This window comes from Lepisosteus platostomus, chromosome 26 (assembly GCF_059453375.1).
Source record: "Lepisosteus platostomus isolate fLepPlt1 chromosome 26, fLepPlt1.hap1, whole genome shotgun sequence".
Classification (NCBI taxonomy): Eukaryota; Metazoa; Chordata; class Actinopteri; order Semionotiformes; family Lepisosteidae; genus Lepisosteus; species Lepisosteus platostomus.
Genome location: NC_142636.1, coordinates 9,403,108 through 9,426,420, shown reverse-complemented (window position 1 = coordinate 9,426,420; position 23,313 = coordinate 9,403,108). Strand labels below are relative to the sequence as shown.

Below are 23,313 nucleotides of genomic sequence, written 5' to 3'. Positions count from 1 at the left end.
GTGCACACCGACACACACATGCTTTTCCAGGTAACGGGACAGAAACCCAACAATGGCTTCATGGTTTGTACTGAGGCTGAGCTGCAGTGTCTGACTGCCCAGGGGCTAACTGGGAGAGGGGGTTACTTAAGGGTGCACAGCACATTCCTCTGCTCTCATCCCGATGCCTGAGGCAGTCTCCGGGGAATGAGGAACTTGCTCTAGAGTGACCGGTGTTTCCGAGAGGAAACAGAGGGGAAGGAAATGGGATCACCTGCTCCCAATGTGCACTCGGCACCAGCCGCCGCAATTAAGACTCGCCAGGGCTCTCCGAGGAAATTCGCCTGACGCAGACTGTCCAGGTTTAGATGAAAAATGCCTGTGCCCTGCGCCTTAGATTTCTCGTTCCTTCTAAAGTTAAAATAAGCACTTCAGTTCTAAAGCTAACACAGAGGAGTAAAATGTCGTGTCCTATTTTGGTCACCACACTGAAAAAAGAAACAGCGATGGTATTTAGATAAGGGTGCTGTATACAAAAGGAACTGATTCTCTTCAGTCTTGTGCGGAGGAGATCAGGAGGGAACTCGACATAGGGATTCGAAATAAACCGTTACTGGCCAGATAATGAACCGAACAGATTAGTTCACTCTCAACAATGAAACAAAAACCGGGGGACACAAGTGAGAATGATAAAGCAGGGTAAATAATAATCCTAAAATAATCCTTAATCGTTACACTTATATAGCACTTTCCTGGACACTCCACTCAAAGTGCTTTACAGGTCATGGGGATCCCCTCCACCACCACCAGTGTGCAGCCCCACCTGGATGATGCACCAGTACTCTCCCCACACACCAGCTCTCAGTGGGGAGGAGAGCAGAGTGTTGAAGCCAGTTCAGAGAGGGGGGTTATTAGGAGGTCATGATTGAAAAAGGCCGGGGGGGGGGGGGGGATATCTGGCCAGGAGACACCCCTACTCTTTTTGAGAAATACCCTGGGATTTCAGAGAGTGAGGACTTTGGTTTCTGAGCTTCAGTGACCTGCCAGTTGTGAGTTGCAGGGTGCTGTAACTACTTTGCAGTCTTTGCACCAAGGGTGGTGGGTGTCAGCTTGACCGGCTGGGCAACCTGTTCCCCACTCCCACCACTCTTTGTGTAAGGGAGTGCCTGCTGTTCTTGGATTCCAATGCTCTTCCTCTTCCCTTCCACGCTTTTCTGGAGATTACTTATAGTCACGGGCTTGTGCCTTATGGCAGGACAGTTTATGTTACATTGTTAACATTATAATCTCTTTTCTTGAATGGCTTCCCAAAGGACCTATGTCTCTCTCACACTCCCAAGGCTCCTTTCCGAGAACAATTATCCAAAATCGGAAGAAAAGTTTACTGCACAATCTCTATCTTGAGGCATCCGAGTGGAACAAGGCATTCAATGTAATCTTTTGAGAACGACAGTACTTGGACTTGAAAGCACTGTTTCCTTGTTTTGGTCTTTTACCAACATTTTCTGTGCTTTTCCTTCCTTTTGGAAAGTTTTTAACTTTTGTATTTCTTTGTCTCGTGACTTGTTCAGTCATGAAGAGGAAATTGGGAGCCTGAAGCCGTTAGATGAGCTTCAAAGACACTCCAAGAATGTTTTAGGATCAGTCTAATTAAACCAGTGTGCAATGTGACACTGTTTAGGGGTCACAAAACACATGGGCCTGGGGATCCCCACATTTGGTGGGTTCTGCTCCAGGCTGACACCCCAGTGACAGAACCGAACCTTAAATCAGACCGAACAACAGGAACTGGGGTCCTTCTTCCACCTTTCAGGAGTAACTGCGGCTCCTGAGCAGACAAAGAAAAAGGAGCTTGAAAAGATTCCAGTCAAGAAACTCGTTAAGTTTGATTAAGGATTCAATTAAAGAAAGAGGTGGGCTGGACGGGGGACCCCAAGACCAGGAGCTGGGTCAGTAACTGGAGAGGGACAGCCAGCTGCCAGACAGGATGAGCGTTGATCTTCTTCCTGGGCTTCAATAATGAAGAGACACCGAGACCTGCTGAACACGAGGATGGGAACAGTACCCTGCTCATCCCTGCCACAGCTCCGGCACGCTCCGGCATGGTAACCTGAGTGGCCGCCCTGCAATATTCATCATTGGCCAAGGGATGTTTTCTGGGGTGGCGTGGATCGTAGGATCAAAGCCAAGAACGGGAGAGAGGCGCTCGTCAGATTTCCCCAGTGTGTGCGAGTGTGTGCGTGAGTGTGTGTGCACACACGTGTGTGTGTGAGTGTATGAGTGTGTGCATACACATGTGTGTGTGTGAGTGAGTGTGTGTGCACGCACGTGTGTGTGAGTGTGTGTGCACGCACGTGTGTCTGAGTGAGTGTATGAGTGTGTGTGCACGCACATGTGTGTGTGTGAGTGTATGAGTGTGTGCACGCAAGTGTGTGTGAGTGAGTGAGTGTGTGTGCACGCAAGTGTGTGTGTGTGAGTGTGTGTGCACGCACATGTGTCTGAGTGAGTGTATGAGTGTGTGTGCACGCACATGTGTGTGTGAGTGTATGAGTGTGTGTGCACGCACATGCGTCTGAGTGAGTGTATGAGTGTGTGTGCACGCACATGTGTGTGTGAGTGTATGAGTGGTTTCTTTGGTCATGAATACACTATGAATCTCACAACGCTGCTAGCAAACTCCTCAGGCAGTTCAAAACTGGGACAAGGTGACCTTTCAAAGCTCACAGTTTCAGTGACTTGGCTCATTACTGCTGGTGTGTAGAGCACAGTGGGGGAGATGTGGGGCCCCTCCTGTGAGTAAAGAGCTTGGAGTGTAGAGTGCAGAGAGCTGTATCTAGAAAACTGCAAGATTTGGGGCAGAGAGAGAAATTCTGGTTATCAGCACAACTCTGTTGGTGCGGAGAGGTGCAGGAAGATCACTGCGAGCTGTCTGCGTGTCCGGCCTGGCAGGGGGCTTGTCAGGTCCCAGGTACGGCTGCACACGCTACCCTCGAGTCGACTGAAGCTCAGACTCACCGGCCCATCGCAAATCCCAGATCTGGCCATTTTCTCTTTTTTACCAGTGCCCTCTTCATCCTGCCCTGAAGGAGCTGTTCCAGGTCTGGGGTCGTCTTCATTTACCCCTGGAGACCCTGGTCCTATCAGAGAGAGGAGAAAAAAAAAGGTTTCAAGAACAGGACACGCTCAGTCACACCCTGGACCGGACACCTGTCCGTCGCGGGACACACTCACTCGCACCCTGGACCGGACACCTGTCCGTCGCGGGACACACTGACTCGCACCCTGGACCGGACACCTGTCCGTCGCGGGACACACTGACTCGCACCCTGGACCGGACACCTGTCCGTCGCGGGACACGCCTACTCGCACCCTGGACCGGACACCTGTCCGTCGCGGGACACGCTCAGTCACACCCTGGACTGGAAACCTGTCCGTCGCGGGACACACTGACTCGCACCCTGGACCGGGTCCCTAGGGGTTCCCTACGGAAATCCTCTGTGAACAGCCGCCGTGACGTCACCCCACAGCCCTGCGCACAGGGACGCGACCCCACAGCACGGGGGTAGGTATACCGCCGGCCGTGACTGTCAGAATAATCACACTGCACTGAATGAGCAATCAATCCGGACCCGCAGAGAATAACAACAGGAGCGCCAGAAACGACACCGTCCCTGCGTGTTTGATCATTTTTACTGCAGTAATGCATCAAGAGATGACACACCGTCCGACGGGCCTGCATGATCCGGTAACGGATTTTTTTTGTTGTTTTCATGCTGTCCGAGTGTGTGATTGGCAGCGAGGTGAACGTGTTGTTGAAATCCTCCCAGTTTCCCGAGCCTGACAGATCTCATTTGGCGACATTATTGTTGTTGTTGTTGTTGTTGTTGTTGTTGTTGTTGTTGTTGTTCACGGTGGACGGCTGGACTCTCGCTCTCCCTTTGATCTTCCCGCGGCAGGGGGGACATATCCCGTGGTACCCAGCTCTTCGTCACCATGGCAACGACGACGGAAACCGACAGTCGTGGGGTGGGGGGTGGGGAGTTATATCTTAATTAACGACACCTAACGTTAATTAGACGTATCTGCCCCCCCCCCCCTTTTTTACACTCGACGATTCCTACAAGTGTTGAAGTTTTCAAAAGTAAATTCAGCAAGTCAAAAAACAGACAAACGGAAACGCAAGGACGAGGCGGCGGTACCGTACCGTACCGTACCGTACCGGACCGGACCGGGCTCACGGGCCGGCTGTGACTTTGGAGCACGAAAGGTAAGGAAAACTTAAAAAAAAAAACAACAACGTTTTGTACTTTCAACCTTGTCGCCATGCCGAGTTAAAACTGTTTTTAAAAACTCTTTGAAAAACCCGCAGTTTTTTTTTAACTTCAAGCGTATTTTCGAACTGTAAACCTGGTCAAGTGTGTTGTGTTATATAGTTTTTTATAAAAAACGTCCACCGGGTCTGAAGTGAGAAGCAGCTCTTACTGGCACGTTATCGCATACATAAAACGCAGTGGTCTGGGAAGTACCCTGTGTTTGAGCATTTTAAACTGGGAGTAAGGGGGTATTTGCAGGCTATTTCGAAATGCAAAAATATGAAAGCGGTGCGGACATTATTTAATTTGTTTAATCTTTTTTCAAAACTAATTTATGTAGTAATATGTACCCCCTGACGATATTTTTGTCTTGAATTGTTATATGTACTCTTGTTTGTATTAATTTTTGTGCTTTTGTTAAGCATAAATAAAAAAAGAAAAGCAGCTCTGAGGCTTACTAGACCGGGGTAAAGTTAGCTTGAAGTCTGAACCGATTTTGGCACGCCTGTAGCGCTTTCACGAAACCTCTCAGAGTGGCGAGAACACTTGCTTTGTGTATAAAGTACATTGCGAATGTTTTCTCAACCTTCACTTTGTCGTTTTTAGGACATTTTTGTTGACCACGCACGAATATTCTTTTGTCCATATCTTCGCAATGGAAATACAGAACGCCTTCAAACCAAATGCATTTTAAAGACCACGACTTGTGACAGTTTCCACAGCCTCTACATCAAACTTATCAGTGAGCTGATTATCTTTTTTTTAAAGCTCCGGTTTTTTCATCGATGCGTAATTACGCACTAACTGGAACCCGGGGGACCGCTGTTGAAATACTGCTCCATATGGCTTCGTGCGAAAACCCCGTCTATGACCATAGTTAGCAGAACAGCGCAGTCTCCAGTTACCCAGACTGTGAGCATGGGAATAAAGCTTTGTTTGATTTCTGAAACCCTTTCTTTATTTCCTGTTTTTATTCAGGTAAGGGTTAACTATATTCACAATACTGCCGAGAGCAGGAAAATTCAAATATTCTTTACTCATCAGCTTATTAAAAACAGCTCCCATGATGTTCAAACCGATGTTTTTTTTACACAGAAGACTGTACACAGCTTTGCGTTCTGAATCTCTTTTTCTCGTGCTTTTATTTAATGTGGCACTATGCACTGGGATAGGGAAATGCTGTTCACAAGCCAATAGCATTCAAACCACAGCACCCACAATGCTACAACTAAGTGTTTCACATACTAGGCAGGTCTTCTGACCTTTCCCAACCTTGCTTTGGCTTGTGAAACCTTTTTTATTTTATTTTTTTTTTAATATGGCACCAGTAGACATGCAATACACTGGGATAGTAACACCGGGGCAGCCACAGTGCTGCAACCAAGTGTTAGGGGGGCTGTCTGGTGTGTAAAACCTTATTCAACCTTGCTTTGGGTTGTGAAACCTTTCCTTATTTTTTTATGATTTTTTGAAGATAACACTACAGGTAATACACTGGTATAGGGGGTCTTCTTCATGATTCAATAGCTTTTTAACCACAACAGCCACAGTGCTGCAACCAAGTGTGATTTCCCAAACACAAAGTTGGAGCAAGTATACTAACTCCATACCCTCAAACTACAAAAGGCCTGTAGCCTAGACAAGGTAAACAACAGCATCTTGTGACATAGCAGCTTGGAGGTGTGACAAGGTCCGGACCAGTCTGTGGTCTGGCTGTCCTGCTGGTCTGCGTGAGGGGTACATAGGTGTGGTGCAGGTTCTTGTCCCATCCTGCTGTTGGTCCAGGAGGCGGGTGCAGGTGTCTCGGGGGCATTCTTGTTTTTCTATGAGTTCAGGTTGATTCTGTTGGTTCCGAGTGTCTTGGTTACATCCGTTTGTGTGAATAGATGAAAAAGCTATTGAAGAGCATCCCCCCCACCCCCCACTCATCTTGGTGGAAGTTGCCATGTTAAAAAAAAATCCTAAAAAGAGAATTAGTTTCACACAAGATAGCATGACTGTGAAAGGTCAGGAGGCCTGCCTAGTGTGCACAACACTTGATTACAGTCAAAAAATCATTAAAAAAATAAGGAAAAGTTTCACAACCCAAAGCAAGGTTGTATAAGGTTAGGGGGGGTGTCTGGTGTGTAAAACACTTGGTTGCAGCATTGTGGCTGTTGTGGTTAAAAAGCTATTGAGTCATGAAGAAGACCCCACTATCCCAGTGTATTGCATGTCTAATGGTGCCATATTAAAAAAAATAAATTAAAAAGGTTTCACAAGCCAAAGCAAGGCTTGGAAAGGTCAGAAGACCTGCTTAGTGTGTAAAACACTTACATGCAGCATTGTGGGTGCTGTGGTTTAAATGCTATTGGCTTGTGAACAGCATTCCCCTAGCATTCCGAAGCCATATGGAGCAGTATTTCTCGCGTTGTGAACGTGTGTATACAGCGGTCCCCCGGGTTCCAGTTAGTGCGTAATTACGCATCGATGAAAAACCAGAGGTTTAAAAAAAGATAATCAGCTCACTGATAGTTTGATGTAGAGGCTGTGGAAATCTTCACAAGTCGTGGTCTTTAAAATGCATTTGGTTCGAAGGTGTTCTGTGTTTCCATTGCGAAGATATGGACAAAAGAATATTCGTGCGTGGTCAAAAAAGTCATAAAAATGACAACATGAAGGCTGAGAAAACATTCACAATGTACTTTATACAGAAAGCAAGTGTTCTCGCCACTCTGAGAGGTTTCGTGAAAACGCTACAGGCATGCCAAAATCGTTTTCGAACTTCAAGCTAACTTTACCCCGGTGATGACCAGACAGCCCGTAATGAGAGTGCAGAGTTGCGTTAGACCCCTGTGTCATATTAATATTGTTAATTCAACGGCAGGATTGGACCTGGGTTAACGGTCATTAAGCTTTCGGTACCTTGAGTTGAGCTGGTAACCCACAGTGGGCTCGCGGTGTGGATAGGGACTGGGGCTCCACAGACCACAGTGGGCCCTTAACCGCAGCTGCTCCAGGGGCGCTGTATAAATGGCTGACCCTGCACTCTGACCCCCAGCTTCTCTCCCTGTCTGTGTGTCTTATGGAGAGCAAGCTGGGGTATGTGAAAAGACAAATTCCTAATGCAAGAAATCGGATATGGCCAATGAAGGGATCTTAAAGTCCACTCGGATTTGCGACAGTAGGTGAAACATGCCACCTGCTGTTGAAGCTGTGCTCTTTGCTGTGCAATACCGAAACCGGCCACACGAGGGCAGTACCTTCCCGCAAGACGACAGAGTGATGATAGCGTTGACAACAACATAGTTCTTACATGAAAGTTGAACATCACTTTATTAACCCTTTACAATTTCTTGCGGTAAGAATTATCTTTTCGCATATCCCAGCTTGCTCTCCATGAGCAGTCCATATCAAGTTTGAGCCAGCTCACTTGATATGGATATATTAAACCCCAAAAGAGGGGCCCCAGTATGCAGGTGGAAGTAATATACTTTGATCCGAAAGCAGTTGGCCCTTCTTTACACAAGGGTAAAGGGTGATGGGGGTGTGGAGCAAGAAGCTGCCTGTCTATCCTGTTTTAAAAAAAACATTTCCTGGGGTCCTTCAGGAAGAAGCCTGATCAGTTCCTTTAAGGAAGGGCCCTGCGGAGTCGCAGTCAACCAGGTTTTTTAGGTAATTTAGGTAGGAGTGTTACCCCAGTGTCCTGGCCAAATCTCCCCCTGGCCCTTACCAATCATGGCCTCCTAATAATCCCCCTCTCTGAACTGGCTTCATCACTCTGCTCTCCTCCCCACTGAGAGCTGGTGTGTGGGGAGCGGACTGGTGCATCATCCAGGTAGGGGCTGCACACTGGTGGTGGGGGAGGGGATTCCCATTACCTGTAAAGCGCTTGGAGCGGAGTGTCCAGTGTAAGGAATATGAGTGTAAAGAATTATTCATAAAGAACACTTATTGAGTAAAGGCCTGGAAACAAGAGTAATATAAACCCATTTAGTGAACAATTGATTCAAATCATGTCATTAACAGTTCAGTGTTCAAAGAGAACCAAAAGACACTGCAGTTCCCAGGAACAGAGATGTGAAACCGTTGGAAATTGCATGACAATGATTGTCATTTGGATGACAATAATTAACAGCTCAGACCCTCTCAAGATTCCTAGCACGTCATTACAGTTTTTTAGCCTGTAGGTGGGAGTATTGCCCCAGTTATAGATGAAGCTCTCCAGTACACGCTGTGTTCTGTTAATGATAATAATTGCTTACACTTATAGCACTTTTCTGGACACTCCAAAGCGCTTTACAGGTAATGGGGATCGCCTCCACCACCACCAATGTACAGCCCCACCTGGGTGATGCGACGGCAGCCATAGTGCGCCAGAATGCTCACCACACATTAGCTATCAGTGGGGAGAACAGCAGAGAGTAATGAAGCCAATTCATAGATGGGGATTATTAGGACGCCATGATTGGTAAGGGCCAATGGGAAATTTGGCCAGGACACCGGGGTTACACCCCTACTCTTTTCGAAAAACACCCTGGGATTTTTAATGACCACAGAGAGTCAGGACCTCGGTTTTACGTCTCATCTGAAGGATGGCCCCTGTTTTACAGTATACTGTCCCCGTCACTATTCTGGGGCATTAGGACCCACGTGGACGGCAGGGTGAGCGCCCCCTGCTGGCCCCACTAACACCTCTTCCAGCAGCACCCTTAGTTTTTCCCAGGAGTCTCCCATCCAGGTACTGACCAGGCTCACACCTGCTGAGCTTCAGTGGGCTGCCAGTTGTGAGTTGCAGGGTGATATGGCTGCTGTTAAGGCAGCTTTAGGTAAATTCCAGGTTGATTTAAACCTGACTTCAGAATTCTTCTTCAAGCCTTTATAATGTTCTTAATGTGTGTGTAAGCCTGGCATCTCCAACCTTGGCCCTGGAGGGCCTCGATCCAGTTGGTTTTGAAGGTCACCAATTTCTTCCATTTTTAAAGACAAGGAACAATTCTGTTGTGATTAATTAGTCAGGTGGTTTGTTAAATGACATATTTTTTGCGGCTCGTTCTTGGACTAATAATTGAGCTCCTCTTCAGCCCTCAAGACCAGAGTTGTCTATAAGGCTCACTGGATTGGGGGTTCTCCAGGAACAGGGCAGGAGCACCCTGCTGTGGACTAATTGTGAATACGAGGATACTGATGAATTAATTCAGTATTCCTTGACATACCTCGTTGAGAAGCATCGCGTGCTGGATCACCAGACATCTATTTCCAAGAGAGCCCTGATTCAGTGAGGGCCCTGGTAACTACAGGCTGATTATAGCAGAATTAATGAGCCTGCACATAGAAGTGTATTTAATTTCCCAAAGTGGATTTCCAGAAGAGGGCAAGGTTTTATTTTTGGCACAGCAGATGCTATTTCATAGTGATTGGCTGACATCAGTCACCCAGTTAATTACTCGGTTACCTTTTCCATCAAAGACGTGACACTCTTTAATATTTGACTTTCCTATAGAACTTGTTTTTTTGTTTGCCTTGAAAGAAAGTTTCTGTTCTGGGACGTTTGCCGTCTGAGCATGCTATCCATTCAGACATTGATCACATCATTCCAATGGATGCACTCATCAAATATTGTAGGGTTGCAAAGATGGTTGTCTTATTGGTAAATAATTATGGATTAAAATTTCAAACTCCTGAACATTAAAGAGATCATGTTCCCATAGTCTGATTTGCTCCGCTTGCCCAAAATCCGAAGGAAAATTGTGTATTTTTTCCTAAAATTAGTCTCTCTTAATCTTTATTACCATTGTCCTTCTTGTCCTAGTCTCTGTGCAGACAGTGCAGTAACCAGTTCAGGTTAAGACTGGTTTAAAAAAAATTAATCCTGACTGTTTTAACTTTGGCTTCTGATTATCTTCAAGACCTAATTGGTCGATTTATATTTCAATCGCAAACCACAGGTTTCTGTTTCTTGAGCTGGCCCTCAAGATGAGGCATAGGAGAGCTGGATTTCTCTGGAAACCCTGGAGGACGCCTACACGAACATGGGGAGAACATGCAAACTCCACACAGATAGCAACCCAAGAACTGAAGCCAGGCTCCCAGTGCTGACCACAGCGCCACCATGCCACCTTGTCAATACACCCACCCACCCGCAGTACACTAGAGATAGTTCCTTTTATGTTTATGTCTAAGGTGAGCTTAGTGTCTACAGCACTTCAGGTATCCTTACTCTCACTCCTCCCTGTCAGCTCCATCCCAGTAATGAGATCACGCAATTATACCGATAGACCGCCGCAAATCGTCTCAAATCCCGTTTTTACAGCTAATTGCTCTGATGTTAATGGGCGATGAAGTCTGTCATGTGCTCCTGAGAGGCCGACAGGTATGGATGCTGCAGCTTGGAAATGAAAGGGGCTGCTGCTGGTGTTCTTGTAATTCTTTATTAATGAACTACTGCGAGGCTCGCCGTCGCGGGCCCGTTGGTGAAATACGGGGCTTTTAAAAAATTATTTCCAAGCGAAACGAGGTTCTGAACGACCCATTAGGCGCGCCGATGACTCTTCTGTTTCAGAGCTAATTGAATGTCAGCATCGAGACATCATCCACAATTTCAGGCCGCCTCGTCAGCAATAACGGGGTACGGGGGGGGGGCATGTCGGGAACCTAATGTGTGCAATTTAATCAGCGCTGTCGCAGCGGAGCCCCCGCGATGGTAATGAAGGAAGAGAGGGGGCGTGTGGAGCTCACTGCGGGCGAACAGTCCTTCTGCTGGCTCTCGGGCGGAGGAGTGGCTTCAGTCTCTTTGTGCCGCAGGGGGTGCTGGAGGGTTTTGATGTCGAGCATGCCCAGCTCCAGCCCTGCAGATCCTACGGCTCTCTTCTCTCCAGGCCCGGAAGAGTGGGGGTCCGGTTAAGACCATGTGCTGAGCAGCGTCGTCAAGCTGATATCTTGGCTGGAATAAAACTGCGCTGGCACTGTTGCCCCCTGGACTGAAGTCGCCCCCCCCAGGCCTGTTTGTGAATTTGCACCCCCTAGTGGACGCTCACATTGAGACATTTGCACCCATGGTTTACTGTACCTGCATATTTTTACACAGGTTTACTTGGTTTATGTCCCTGTTTGTCATGAGGCGTCTTCAGCTGTTCTGTCACAACGCTCTCGATTGTATACGAGTTCTTTTTGTGAAAGTGGATTGGCCACGCATCTCGGAACGCACCTACACCATCTAGCTCATTGTTATTTTATTTATTGCACATTTGCAGTCATGGTTTACATGTCTGCATTGTCTACATTTGAACTGTTCACCTGTATGTTGTCGAAGTGCACTGGTTTTATTTGGCAGTCAAGTTCAGGTGGGTTTCGTGACGGTCGGAGCACGGTAATGACTCGCTTTTTTTCTTCCGGATAGGCCTCACTCTGCATGAGACCAGACCTCCCCGCTGGGACTCCCAGAAGGCTCCAGCGCGTCGGCAGGGCTCTTGGTTTCCTGAAAACACCGGCGCCCAAAGAGCCGAGAGGCAGGTGAGCCGCTATTGAGCTGTTTGGAGTCCGGGAGCTCTGCAGGGGGTTGAAAACCTGCAGTACATGCACCGCTTTGGGGGGGGGACAATAACTGGGGCAGAGTTTTTTTTTTTCCTGAAAAGGCCCCTCTGTTTGAGGACGGGAGTGCAGGGATGTTGGGGTAAGTGGGGTTGGACCGCTGCCCTGCTGAGCACGGGGAAACGTTAGAAGCTAGCGTGGGCGCTGGGTGTGAGCCGGAGCAGCTGGGGCAGCCGAACACAGAGAGAGGATGAAGAACGGCGACAGGTGTCTCTGCCTTGTCTCCGGGGGAAAGTCCGAAAGTGCTGACTTACATGAGCTGTGACCGGAATGATCCGAAACGCTCCGGAGTGAGTCAGTGTGCTCCACACGCCACTCCCCCGCCCCCCCCCCCCCTCCCTGAATTGTGGGAATGCCGCAGTCGGGGTGGACAGCGTGCCGCAGGAATTGCGTCCACCTGATTGCTGACCTCAGCCCCCGGCAGTTACAGGGAGCAGCACACCTAGCAGGGAAAGGCCAGGCGCATTAACTGGCCCTCGGTCTAAAATGCGGAGCTCAGGTGTGTGAACATAAAAACCCTCTTCGGACACAAGAATATCCAAACTCGGTGCCTTCATTCCATGTTCCATGTCATATTGGGTTTGGGTATCTTGCACAATAAGTAAGAAACGGTTGCTACAAATTAGGAGAATGGGTTGTGAATTAGCTCACTCTGTGTTACACGCAGGGTAATCCACATTTTCCTGGTCTGCTCTGCTGTGCTGTTAGTGTCTCCCCCTGCTGGCCTACATGAGCAAGTACAGGGCTTGAACTCAGTGACTGGATGTGACCTTCTATCAGGCACAAGTTCTCCTGTCCTCATTTTAAGTGCAGTGAAAACAAATCTCCTAGGTACTTTAACTTGGATACAGTTTCACGTTCAAGGACTGACTCAATTTATCTGAGGTGAGGTTATTCGCCAGTGTAATGAGTTTAAAAAAAAATCATATTAAATTATATCTGCCTCAACTGAAGGCGATCCCACTTAAGGAATTGGAATGGGATTGGACTGCAAATATTCCAGAGGTTTGCAGAACACGTGCCCCTGTCTAATTGGAGCTGTCCTTGCTGCCTGAAGAGGCCCAAGGCCTCACTGGTGTGGGGTGTCTGTGTGGAGAGTCCTAATATTGTGGCCAGAAAGGGTTAGAAACATGCATTTCTGCAAAAAAGCTTTTGGTTGCTGTCCCCCCCAGTCTCTTGGTAAATAGTCAGAGATGTGGAATGCACCTGGGCAGATCCAGCTGTCCCTGAGTGCCTTCTGGAGTCGAGCTCGCCCGTCGTGCCAGAGCATGTCAGACACTTTTAAGCTGCCCTGAAAAAGTTTTGAGAGGGGAAACAGAAGTAATAAAAAACAGAGCCTCTCTCGGTGGGAGAATCCAGAAGGAAAAGCTGAAAAGGGCTGTTTTTGTTGGTCCCTCTCTGAGCCCTGGGCGACTCCTGGCAGGTCAGCCGACGAGGAAGGGAGAGGGTTTCTGAGCCAGATCACGGCACTGGACGTGCGGGGAGCTGTCTGATAATGCAGAATCCGAAACGCACAGCGGTGCTCCTCGTCGCGATGTTTATCTCCTTCCACCTTCGACAAACCACAGGCGTGCTCTGACAGCTGACTCCCCGTGCGAAACCGCGAAGCAAGAATTCCAGGCCCCCTCCTGCGAACAAATCCGCTACCGTGCGGAGGCTTTGATTGAGCAACTGCACACTCTGTGAGTCTCTCAAGGCGTCGGGCTCGGTTTTCAAAAGCCTGCATTTTCTAGCGTGCTTCTGTGCATTGATAATTCTGTGTAAACAACACGTATAGATCACTGCACAACCCCAGTTTGAACAAATTCCCAGTAACTTTCCTGCATTCTGCTCCCCGATCTCCGTTTGAAATGACTGCCTTGTTCCCCCCCCCCGTTAAAAAAACAATATAAACCTCTGTCAGATTTGCTCTGAGCCTTCGCGTTGCAGAAAGAGACGTTCCTGCCGGGCTTCGTCTTGTTGCCCTTTCCTTAAACGTCTGCCCCTCGGGCGGGGGTCTGCTTTGCCGAAACTAGCCGCAGCCCCGAACCTGCCTGTCCAAACAGCTGCACGGTCTGGCCGCCCCCACAGACCCCTCCGTCTTCCTTTCAGCTTGTGGCGGCCGGCCTAGACGGCTTGTGTGCTCGGGGCCCTGGGCCGAGCAGAGGTGCTGTATAACAAAATCAAAACGGAATTAAAGCACTTACCAGATGTCTCTCCTCTCCTTCCCCCCAGTTCCAGATGCTTCTGTAGAACGGCAAACAAGATTTATGAATTAATTGTTTTATTTCTGAATGCCAAATAAATAAATCATTTCAAAAACGGGAACAATAATCATAATAGGAGCGTTTCTGCATTGGTCTGGGGAGCCAAATGTTTTATGATGGGAGCAAGGCATTTCAGGGTGATTTGAAGTTTGAGGGGGAAGTGAACAAAGTTATGAATGGAGGATAAGTGCTAAAATTAATTTTTCAGCGTTGCAGACTTGGGTGAGATCAATCATAGCAAATGATCTGCAGACTTCAAAGAAGCTCCCCTGCTCAAAAAAAAAAAAGGACAGAACATTTGCTCTCCACAGTGGATTTTGTAATTATGACAAGGACAAATCTGGATTACTGCTTTTTAACTGAGGACTTATTTAACTTATTCAGCTACAGTAGCAGTAAGTAGCTCTTGATGTGGTGCAAATCTCAGGCCGTTTGTTTGGGACAAGCACGCGTGGTTAAACCCGAATTGATGGGAGCCAGGAATTTCTGTATGACTGTTTAAGACGCATGTTGTTATGTCTTATATCCTAAGTGTTTGCTTTTCACACTACATTTGCAGTCATAAATCACAGCCCCCCCCCCCCGCACTACTGAAACTGCAAAACATCAATCTATATATCATAATGGCTTGTCCGCTCTTAAAAGCCCTGTATGTGAGCAGTGACTTAGCCCGCCATTGTTCATGGGATAACAGCTCTGTTTCCCTCCGTTTGATTAAACATCAGGCGAGCCGAAATTAGAATTCCTCTTTTCCGTCTTCTTTTGTTAAACCCCTTGGTTTCACTGGCAGCGTGTTCAGTCTCTCACTGTTGCCTGATTTGTCAGAGAAAATGCAGGTTTTTGTTGCGGGCCTATAGGGAAAGCATGTCTCTATGTGAGATAATGGAATTTAGGATTTATAATTGGCTTCTTTTAATTGGGGGAGGGGTGGTGGCATTTCCTCTATATGTCTCCACATTACCTTTGATCCTTGCACCAGCATGGGAGCCATCTGGATGGGGCTGGGTTTCCAGCGTGTGTTATTGTGAAGAGTCTGGTTTTGCTTATTCCTTATTTGCCAATTAGTCGGAGTCCATGCATGTTGCAAGGCATGCCGCAGTGCTTAAGGCTGCGTTGTTAAACCCTTGTGCCTAAATGACGGAGGTTCCAGCCTGAGCTGTGACACTTGTTGACTGTGACCACAATTCCCCACCCCATGAAGAAAGCCGACCCTCCCCATGGCCTGTCAGCCACCTTCTTTTAAGAGGGTGCACTAAATACAGGGCATGTCTTTACACAGAAGGTGGTGGGTGCCTGGAGCAAGCTACCCACCCCCACATGAGAGAGAGGAAAGGCCTTCGTGGGTTTGTGACCTGTGCTCTTAGGAGCTGCGCCCCTCCTCCTGTTGGTGCCAACTCTTTTTTTTTTGTTGGCTTTTATGAGATTCCCGGTGCAAGCTCTAATGGAGGTCCGAGGGCAGTGGTGGTGAGCCGGGACCGGGGATACAGAATTCAGAAAAGCTTATAGTGAGGCAGTAGGCTTTCTAGGGAGCGCAGTGTGAAGGGAAGGGAGTGAGCTACCTGCAGAGCACCAGGCTGTGAGGGATGTGCCGCAAGCCTGTCTGCTTTATGTTTATTTCCAACAGGTGGAAAATAATCCATGTCTCCTGAAATCCAGATCGGCACTTCCGCCTGCTCTCGGCAAACTCTTCTTGACAACAAACCATTATTTCTTTGACAGCTCTGGCAGAAACATATTGACTGCTCCCACCAGCCCTGTACTTTGTTGAGGAGACGGAATTAATTTGGATTCTTCCTGTCAGCATGTGGCCCGGCCCATCAAGATGTAAAGGGAATGGAGGGAGTCCTTTTGTTTGGAACTGGGGCTCTGGGGGCTCGGCGCTGTAGCTCTGTGGACTCGGGTGACAAAAGTCCTGACATTTCTGGGTGTATGAACACATGTAGGTATAGATGTCACTGCGCTGGACAGATTAGAAAACATACATGCGAGTCTGAGAAATAGTAAAATGATGTAAGGAGTAAAGAGAATTAAGTTGATCATTTTTGGTACCAACTGTATTATTTTTACTTCCTTTCTGGTATATCCAGAATGACTGAAGGAGTGTAAATTAGAGCCCCAGTGTCCGTTTTAACAAGGAGCCTGCAGATCTTAAAGCTTGGAGTGGATCAAACTTCAGATTTGACTGACAGCACTAAAGAAAGCTGTGTACCAGACTGCTTTGTGCTGAGAACCTGATAAAGCACACTGTAAAATCTGGAGTGGATCAGACTGCCTTGGAATAAAAATAATAATAATAATTGCTTACACTTATATAGCACTTTTCTGGACACTCCACTCAAAGTGCTTAACAGGTAATGGGGATCCCCTCCACCACCACCACCAGTGTGTGGCCCTACCTGGATGATGCGACGGCAACCATAGTGTGACAGAACGTTCCCCACCCACCAGCTCTCAGTGGGGAGGAGAGCAGAGTAATGAAGCTAGTTCTTAGGTGGGGGTCATTAGGAGTCCATGATTGGTAAGGGCCAATGGGAAATTTGACCAGGACGCCGAGATTACACCCCTACTCTTTTCGAGAGATGCGCTGGGATTTTTAATGACCACAGAGAGTCAGGACCTCGATTTTACATCTCGTCTGGAGGACGGTACTTTTTCTACAGTATAGTGTCTCCGTTACTGTACTGGGGCATTAGGGCCCACACAGACTGCAGGGTGAGCGCCCCCTGCTGGCCCCACTAACACCTCTTCCAGCAGCAGCAGCAGCAAGAGCCTTAGTTTTTCCCAGGAGTCTCTATCCAGGCACTGACCAGGCTCACACCTGCTGAGTTGCAGGATGACATGGCTGCTGGATAGGCTGCCACACCACCTCTAAGCCAAGGGCCGTCCACTACTGTAGCTCAAAAAGAAATCGAGCACTTGTGAAGCCTGTGCGACATGAATTTCCTTCCCCCGTTTCACCCTGTGCCTTGAGGACTCTTTTTAAGCATCAGTTGTTGAGCCTTTATTATGCTGGAATAATTAAAATATCTCAACAGCACATGAAAGCAGGAATAGGACCACAGTGCACACAGCATGCCATGGTGCACACAAAGCCACTCAAAAGGTATACCAGAAATTAATTTCTAAATTAATCAAATGGCCCCTTAAGTCTAATGAACACTTGTGACACTTGCCCCTTTCCAGTTTGCTTATTAATTAGCTCTCTTGTGCCATAACGAATTACTCCTGCCGTCTCCAGTAGCACCATTAGCGGAAATTAGTCATCTCGGTAAAAGTCAAGTTTAGCAAGAAAGCCTTAACTTTTTTTTTCAGTTCATTCGTCGGGGTAAATAAAAAGATGAAATTACATTTAATTTAAAGATGCGCTAGACTATTCCTTTATTGAATCTTTTAATTCCACTTTGAGTCTAGTCCTCTCCTTGCTATCTGCCACAGTGTTTTCACAGCTTCCAAAATGGAACAGCAGGCTGCGGACAGGTCTGGAAAAAACTGTAAGGCCAGAGCAAGGCCTTCCTGTGGGTTTGGTATATTAAAGCCTTGCATATGTATATATAATTGCATATTGCAATTATAAAGTGCATCCTTTTGGGTAGCTGAATGAAATGATAAATCCCCTTTAATTATTATGATAACTAATTATCATTACTTATTTTTCAATGTTAAACACAGCCCAGAAATGCATCTAGGCCCATCTGAGCTTTGTGTGGCTATGGCTCTCCCGCTGAAATTCGTTAGTGCTGTATGTGCTGATGCCTGAATCGGCAATCTCGATGCCTTGAGTTTTCACCTACAGGTTCAGCTCGCCAGTGTGCGTTTGAATTTTAAAATTTTTTTTGCACCTTCACCAAGTTGCAATTGCAGATTGTTTTCCTGTGTGGCTCACAGGGGTGGGAGGAGGGGGTGGTCCAGCCCGCTGAGAGGTGGCCAAGTAGGAGCCATTTTTTAATTCGGTAATGAAGGCGCTGAGAAAACACTCGCTTAAATTAGGTGTGTTAGTTCAGCCACAGGTCATGAGGCGGTATTGGGATTTCTGGCAGGCAGGTGTCGTGTTCAGATGGATAGAGATCGTTATGGACGCCCTCAGTACCTCCCTCTGGTTTGCGACTCAGAATTCGGACTTACCCTTCCACCTCAAAGTCATGTGAGTGACCGCCTCATCCCACGGCTCTTATAGAGCAGTGCAGTGCAAAGCTTGGGTTATTTCACCAAAAAACTCCTTTACGACTCTTTGTAACTTATCATAGCACCCTACATTTAAAATGAGCAATATTAAAGTGGCATCAAGGTCATTAACAGCTTGGGCTGCTATGGCAGAATACTGGCTGGTGTTCTTGGCTCCTGGGTTTGATTCTGCAGCGTGGCACCTTCTGTGTGGCATTTGTATGTTTTCTCTCTTCCAAAGACGTACTGGTTAGGTTAACTGAGTCTCTAACTTCTCTTTTGTATTTCCTTGCTCCCTGGTTTCCTGGCCAGTGCCTGGTCCCACCTTGTACCCTGTACTTCTGAGATGGGCTTTGGCTCTTTTTTTTTAGTGACTCGCACCAGGAACAAGTAGCTGTCTGGTCCTGGACTAGGTTGCTACATTACATTAATGATACAGGGCAGGTTTGCTCAGTACTCAGTATCCGTCTGTCTAAATGTTGGCTTTTCTTTCAATACATTAAGTTTTTGTTTGTGGTTTCAGACTGGAAGCACTACTTGAAGAAATTTTACCCCAATGGCCTGTGTCCTGCGCTGGACTGGTGTCCTGTCCAACGTGTACCCTGCCTTATGCCCGTTGCTTGCTGGGATAGACTCCAGTTCTCCCACAACCATGAATTGGAAGAAGCAGTTGAAAACGGCTGGATGGATGCCCTGCGACTCGTTCTAATCGCTATTGGTTAGTCTAAACCAGGTCGTCGCACACATTCAGATTCTTATGTGGACAGCATGGGGCCTGTTGTCTTAGGACATCCAGCTTCCATTTTGCTTGATAAACACCTTTTCATTATATGATAAAACTGGAGTTCTATCAAAAGTAAAAGTACATTTAAAAACAAGCCAATCTTTTAACAGTGCACATCTTCTTTAAGGCCCTGGTTATTTTACACACAGTATGATGAGTTGAAGACTACTGTAGGTATGGGGTGCAGTGCAGATACTGCTGCCCTAGAGGAAGTACAAAGGTGAGAAACCACCTGGCTTGAAGGGAGTTTTGTATGTGGCCAGACTAACAAGCTTGAGCTTGGCACACAAAAGATTACATAGGTAATCATGTATTATAATACATCATGGTAACCAAGAGGGTTTCTTCCAGTACCGTAGCAACAAAAGGACCCTGCGGCAGAAGTAGAAAATAACTTAAGGCCATACAAAACACAGTCAGGCTTGTTCCACATCCCCACAACTCTTTGGGAAAGACGTGTTGCCATCGTACAACCTACTCCCTGCACTACCACGTCCCCAACAAACTAACACACCCTTCACTTCCGCAGCCAGTTACAAAACAAAAGCGACCAAGCACATTTGAAAGATAATTTTATTATTTATTGGGAAAGACAAAGGTATTTTAAATGAAATTCAGCTCAGGTTGAAAAGTTATCAAGGAGGTACAACCCACCCAAAACCGCTGAATTGGCGACAGTCGCCTACAGCTTTAGAGAGTGAAACAGAGAGCAGGACGACGGGCCCCTTCTAAACTCTCCAGCAAATGAAAAGAAACATGACTAGTTTAACTTGATTTAAAGCAGGCCTGCAATGCCAAACTCTGACCTCTCTTCCTACAACCCCAGGTTTCAGCAGGTGTTGAAGGCCAGCCGCTCGGCTACAGGCGCCAGCCAGCGTCTCTCGGCGAGCTCCGCGGCGGCTCCCGCACGATCACGCCTGGACACTCCTCGCCACGCGGGAAGCGAGGGCTTGCGTCGTGAGCGTGGACCAGAGGAGGGGAGCTCTTCTGCAGGTACCACACAACTGAGCGGGCCCGTGTCATTCCCATCTGGTCGAAACGCTTTAAGATAACTAAACGTCCTGTTAAAAAGGGTATTTTTGTAGCTTACTGGATCGATTTTCTCAAGGTCCTCCTCTACAGCGGTTGTAAAAAAAAAAAACCAAGCTTGAGCAGGCTATCTGTTAAGACGTGCTGAGTAGAGAGATACTCGTGCCCGTGCCAGGTCAACCCTTTGGAGTGGACTGCACCTCCCAGCATGCTCTACTGTTACAGTGCATGTTGGGGGAGTGGGGGGGGGGGAACAAAACAAAAACGCAGCCTCAAGCTGACAGGTTTCAATTTACAACTGTCTCACACATAAGTAATACTGCTTTGCGGTTCAGGATATCAAAAAAAGCCTATTGATAAAAATACAAATCTACAACAGCGATGACACGTATCAACACTCATGTTAAAAAAAAATAGAAACACCTAATACAGGCTGTTCTGCCACTTTCCCAATACTTCCCCTATAGCACACATTATATTAAATAAGGCACGCATTTACACATTACAATTAAAATTTGGCTAGTTACTGAAATTATTCCACAGTCTCCTTTATTTACATAGATATCCACAAAGTTTATTAATAACAGCTGTCTTTAGTACATTAAAATCAGGACTGTCCTTCAGCAGTCTCTTTTTAAAACCAGAACCTGCGCTCCGTATAGGGCCTGGGTGAATATAAACTGATCTTCACCCCCTCATCCAACCTCCCCCCAGATGGTGAAAATCAAATCCACTCTGCTTTTATTTTCCCTGGGAGAACTGAGTGTGTCTGTGCACCGGGTCTGGCCTTGGGGTTTGGGGTTTGGGACGAGTTCAGGGTAAAGCAGGGGGTGAGGTAGAACTCACCCCCTCCACGCTCCCCAGGATTATCAGCAGTTGAGTTGAGTTTGCTTCTGCGTGACTTTCTCCCCGCTGGCTTGTATGGCTTCCGATGTGTCCTGCGGTAGGGCAGAGAGGAGAGGAACATGGGGTTGCCTCTTCCAGAGACCCCTCTCAAAATGAAATTAAAAGTTTTTTTTGGTCAGCACATGAATCATCCCCTCTCCCCCCCCCTCCCCCATATTCCTCCTAAGCTCTGCCCTCTTCACAGCGCGTGAGAGCAAGAGAGACAGAGTCCTCAAGCCTTTGCTGGCTTTGTTTGGGTTTGGCGCTGGAACACCAGGGTCATGGTGAACTCTGCGTAGGGGGGGTGGATCCAAGACTTCTTTGGCACCCTCGATCCAGGGCGCGCACGCAGGTACTGATACTGTGTGATTATTGCTCAAGCTTTTTAGGAATATTTTGCAGCAGTTTGGGAAAGCTGCTCCAGAAAGGTCATTTCGTCGTACAATTGAAAGAATAAGGCGAAAAGAGCCACTCCCAACGCACAATCCACAGGACACGCACTGCGCATGTAGACGTGCGAGTATATACAACATGCATACGTGCTGGTGCGGATATTGACCTGGGCACCCCTTATACGCACGTATGAAGATTCTGAAGGGTCGCAATCGCTGAAGCACTTTGAGTCGGCACGATGTTCATCGGGCGAACGCGAGGCAGGCTGTCGCCCCATGTGGCCAAGTCAAGTCCCAGAAGCCCATGCTCTGATTGAAGCGATGGCTCTCTGAACGGTGCTCGTGCGACAGCTGTTCCGGGCGTGGGGGTCAGACGGCTGGCAGTGGATACCCAGACGGGCAGGCAGTCTTGTCTTACGAGTTTTGCTTCCTGTCTGTAGTCAAGTAATTTAGCAATACCAATATGGTACAAGAACATTCATTGCACGTGGCGAAAACAATCAGACACAAGTACGAGAGCCTCAGTGGCACCACTTACATGCCTGGGCGCTTTTCTTTTTCAGTGTGAAAGTGCCTTTCTTGTCTAAAACCTCCCTCCTTATTTTTCTCATCAAGGCTCCACGATACCCCTTTTTTTAAATCTCGGAAAGCCAGTCCCTGCTGCCTCCTCCAGCCCCTCTAGTAGTTGAACTTGCCCTGTGGGCTGATGGGCGAGGAGGCTGGGATGAAGAGAGGCTTGGGGGGAACGTCGGGCTTGAGGGAAGACGCCCGCCGGACGATGGCGGCCCGCGGGCCGGCCAGCTGCTCGGAGTAGCTGTGCTGCCGGGACAGGTAGCCGTTGGGGATGAGGGGGTGCTGTCCCTCGGAGGTGCTGCCGGTCGAGTTCATGCGGGCCAGGAGCGGAGGGGGCTGGTGGCCACTCCTGTGGCTGAAACTGTGCTGGCGGGGAACCACGCCCCCGCCGTTGACCATCTTGGGGGCGACCACCAGGGAGTGCCGCTGGGAGGGGTGGCGGGACGCCCTCTCGAGAGTGGACTGGGGCGGGGGCATGTCCGGCGGCACGTCCATGCGGCGCGTCAGGCTGTCCCGGGGCAGCGTGGAGGAGCTGTAGTAAGGGGCGGACTCCGTGTCGGGGATCTGGGGCTGCACCCGGTTGGCGAAGAGCACCTGGCCGCTGTGGGGCGGCAGCGGGGAGGCCATCATCGTCACACTCTTCCCGCCCGCCCCGCTCGGCTCGTGGAGGTGCTTGAGGAGCTCGTCCAGCGCCGTCACGTCCACTACCTTCTGAGGGTAGTAGTGGAAGGGCTGGGTCACCACCCGCTCCCCGTTGGGGATCTTCCTCTCCTCGGGAAGGAGCGGACCCCCCAGGGCCTGCCCGTTGGCCAGGGCGCTGGAGAAGGGGAAGACCTGGGGTGGAATGCCGGAGCTGGGCCTGGAGCCGCTCATGCAAGCGGGCTTGCTCTCCTTGGCGTTGTTGCAGTTCTGGTTCTTCTCCCACTGGTTCTTGAAGGCCTTCATGCTCTTGATGGGCAGCTCGGGCGTCGAGTCCGGCGTGGGGAGCCCCGAAAGCTCGACAGGGTGGTGGTGGTGGTGATGGTGGTGGGAAAGGTCCCCCCCCACTGCCCTCCCGTTCCCGTTGGACAGCTGCTCCTTCCCGGTGGCGAGGAGCGAGTTGTACATCTTGGGCGAGGAGACCTCCAGCTTGTCCTCCTTGGCCTGGCCGTCCAGGAGGCCGTTGAGCTTGGCCAGGCTGCGCAGGGAGAGGGCGTGGGGTATGGGCGCCTCGGGGTCCTTGCCCAGCCGTTTGGTCTTGTGGAGGCTGTGGTTACAGTAGCAGGAAACCAGGAAGCCGGACAGGACGGCCCCCAGGAGGAAGGCCACCAGCACGCAGGCGATGAGGAGGGTGTAGTGCACGCTGTGGCTGGACTTGTCTGCCTCGGGCTGGCGGCGCACCC

General features: G+C 48.6%; 2 protein-coding genes and 1 long non-coding RNA gene across 12 annotated transcripts in view; 1 reads left to right on the top strand and 2 right to left on the bottom strand.

Moving 5' to 3' along the window:
- Positions 1-3,838, bottom strand: part of LOC148639992 (cortexin-3) — a 14,656-nt gene extending 10,818 nt beyond the window's left edge. Inside the window, exons 1-2 of the mRNA XM_088621578.1 lie at positions 3,701-3,838; positions 2,995-3,116 (exon numbers count right to left, since the gene is read on the bottom strand). The gene's annotated coding sequence lies outside the window, so the exon portion shown is untranslated. The remainder of the gene's footprint in view (positions 1-2,994; positions 3,117-3,700) is intronic.
- Positions 1-20,346, top strand: part of LOC148639991 (uncharacterized) — a 21,897-nt gene extending 1,551 nt beyond the window's left edge. The window contains exons 2-6 of one of the 2 annotated variants that reach the window (XR_015930721.1): positions 3,042-3,724; positions 4,104-4,246; positions 11,671-11,783; positions 18,792-18,986; positions 19,879-20,346. This is a non-coding gene — a long non-coding RNA (uncharacterized LOC148639991). Of the gene's footprint in view, positions 1-3,041; positions 4,247-11,670; positions 11,784-18,791; positions 18,987-19,878 lie in introns of both variants that reach the window. The other variant, XR_015930720.1, reaches the window with a different exon arrangement.
- The window catches only part of sema6cb (semaphorin 6Cb), a 123,327-nt gene continuing 119,621 nt past the window's right edge, over positions 19,608-23,313 (bottom strand). For all 9 annotated transcript variants that reach the window (XM_088621556.1, XM_088621555.1, XM_088621560.1 and 6 more), the window contains one exon: positions 19,608-23,313. In XM_088621556.1, coding sequence (XP_088477682.1) covers positions 22,037-23,313 — 1,277 coding nt within the window. In that variant the 3' untranslated portion in view covers positions 19,608-22,036.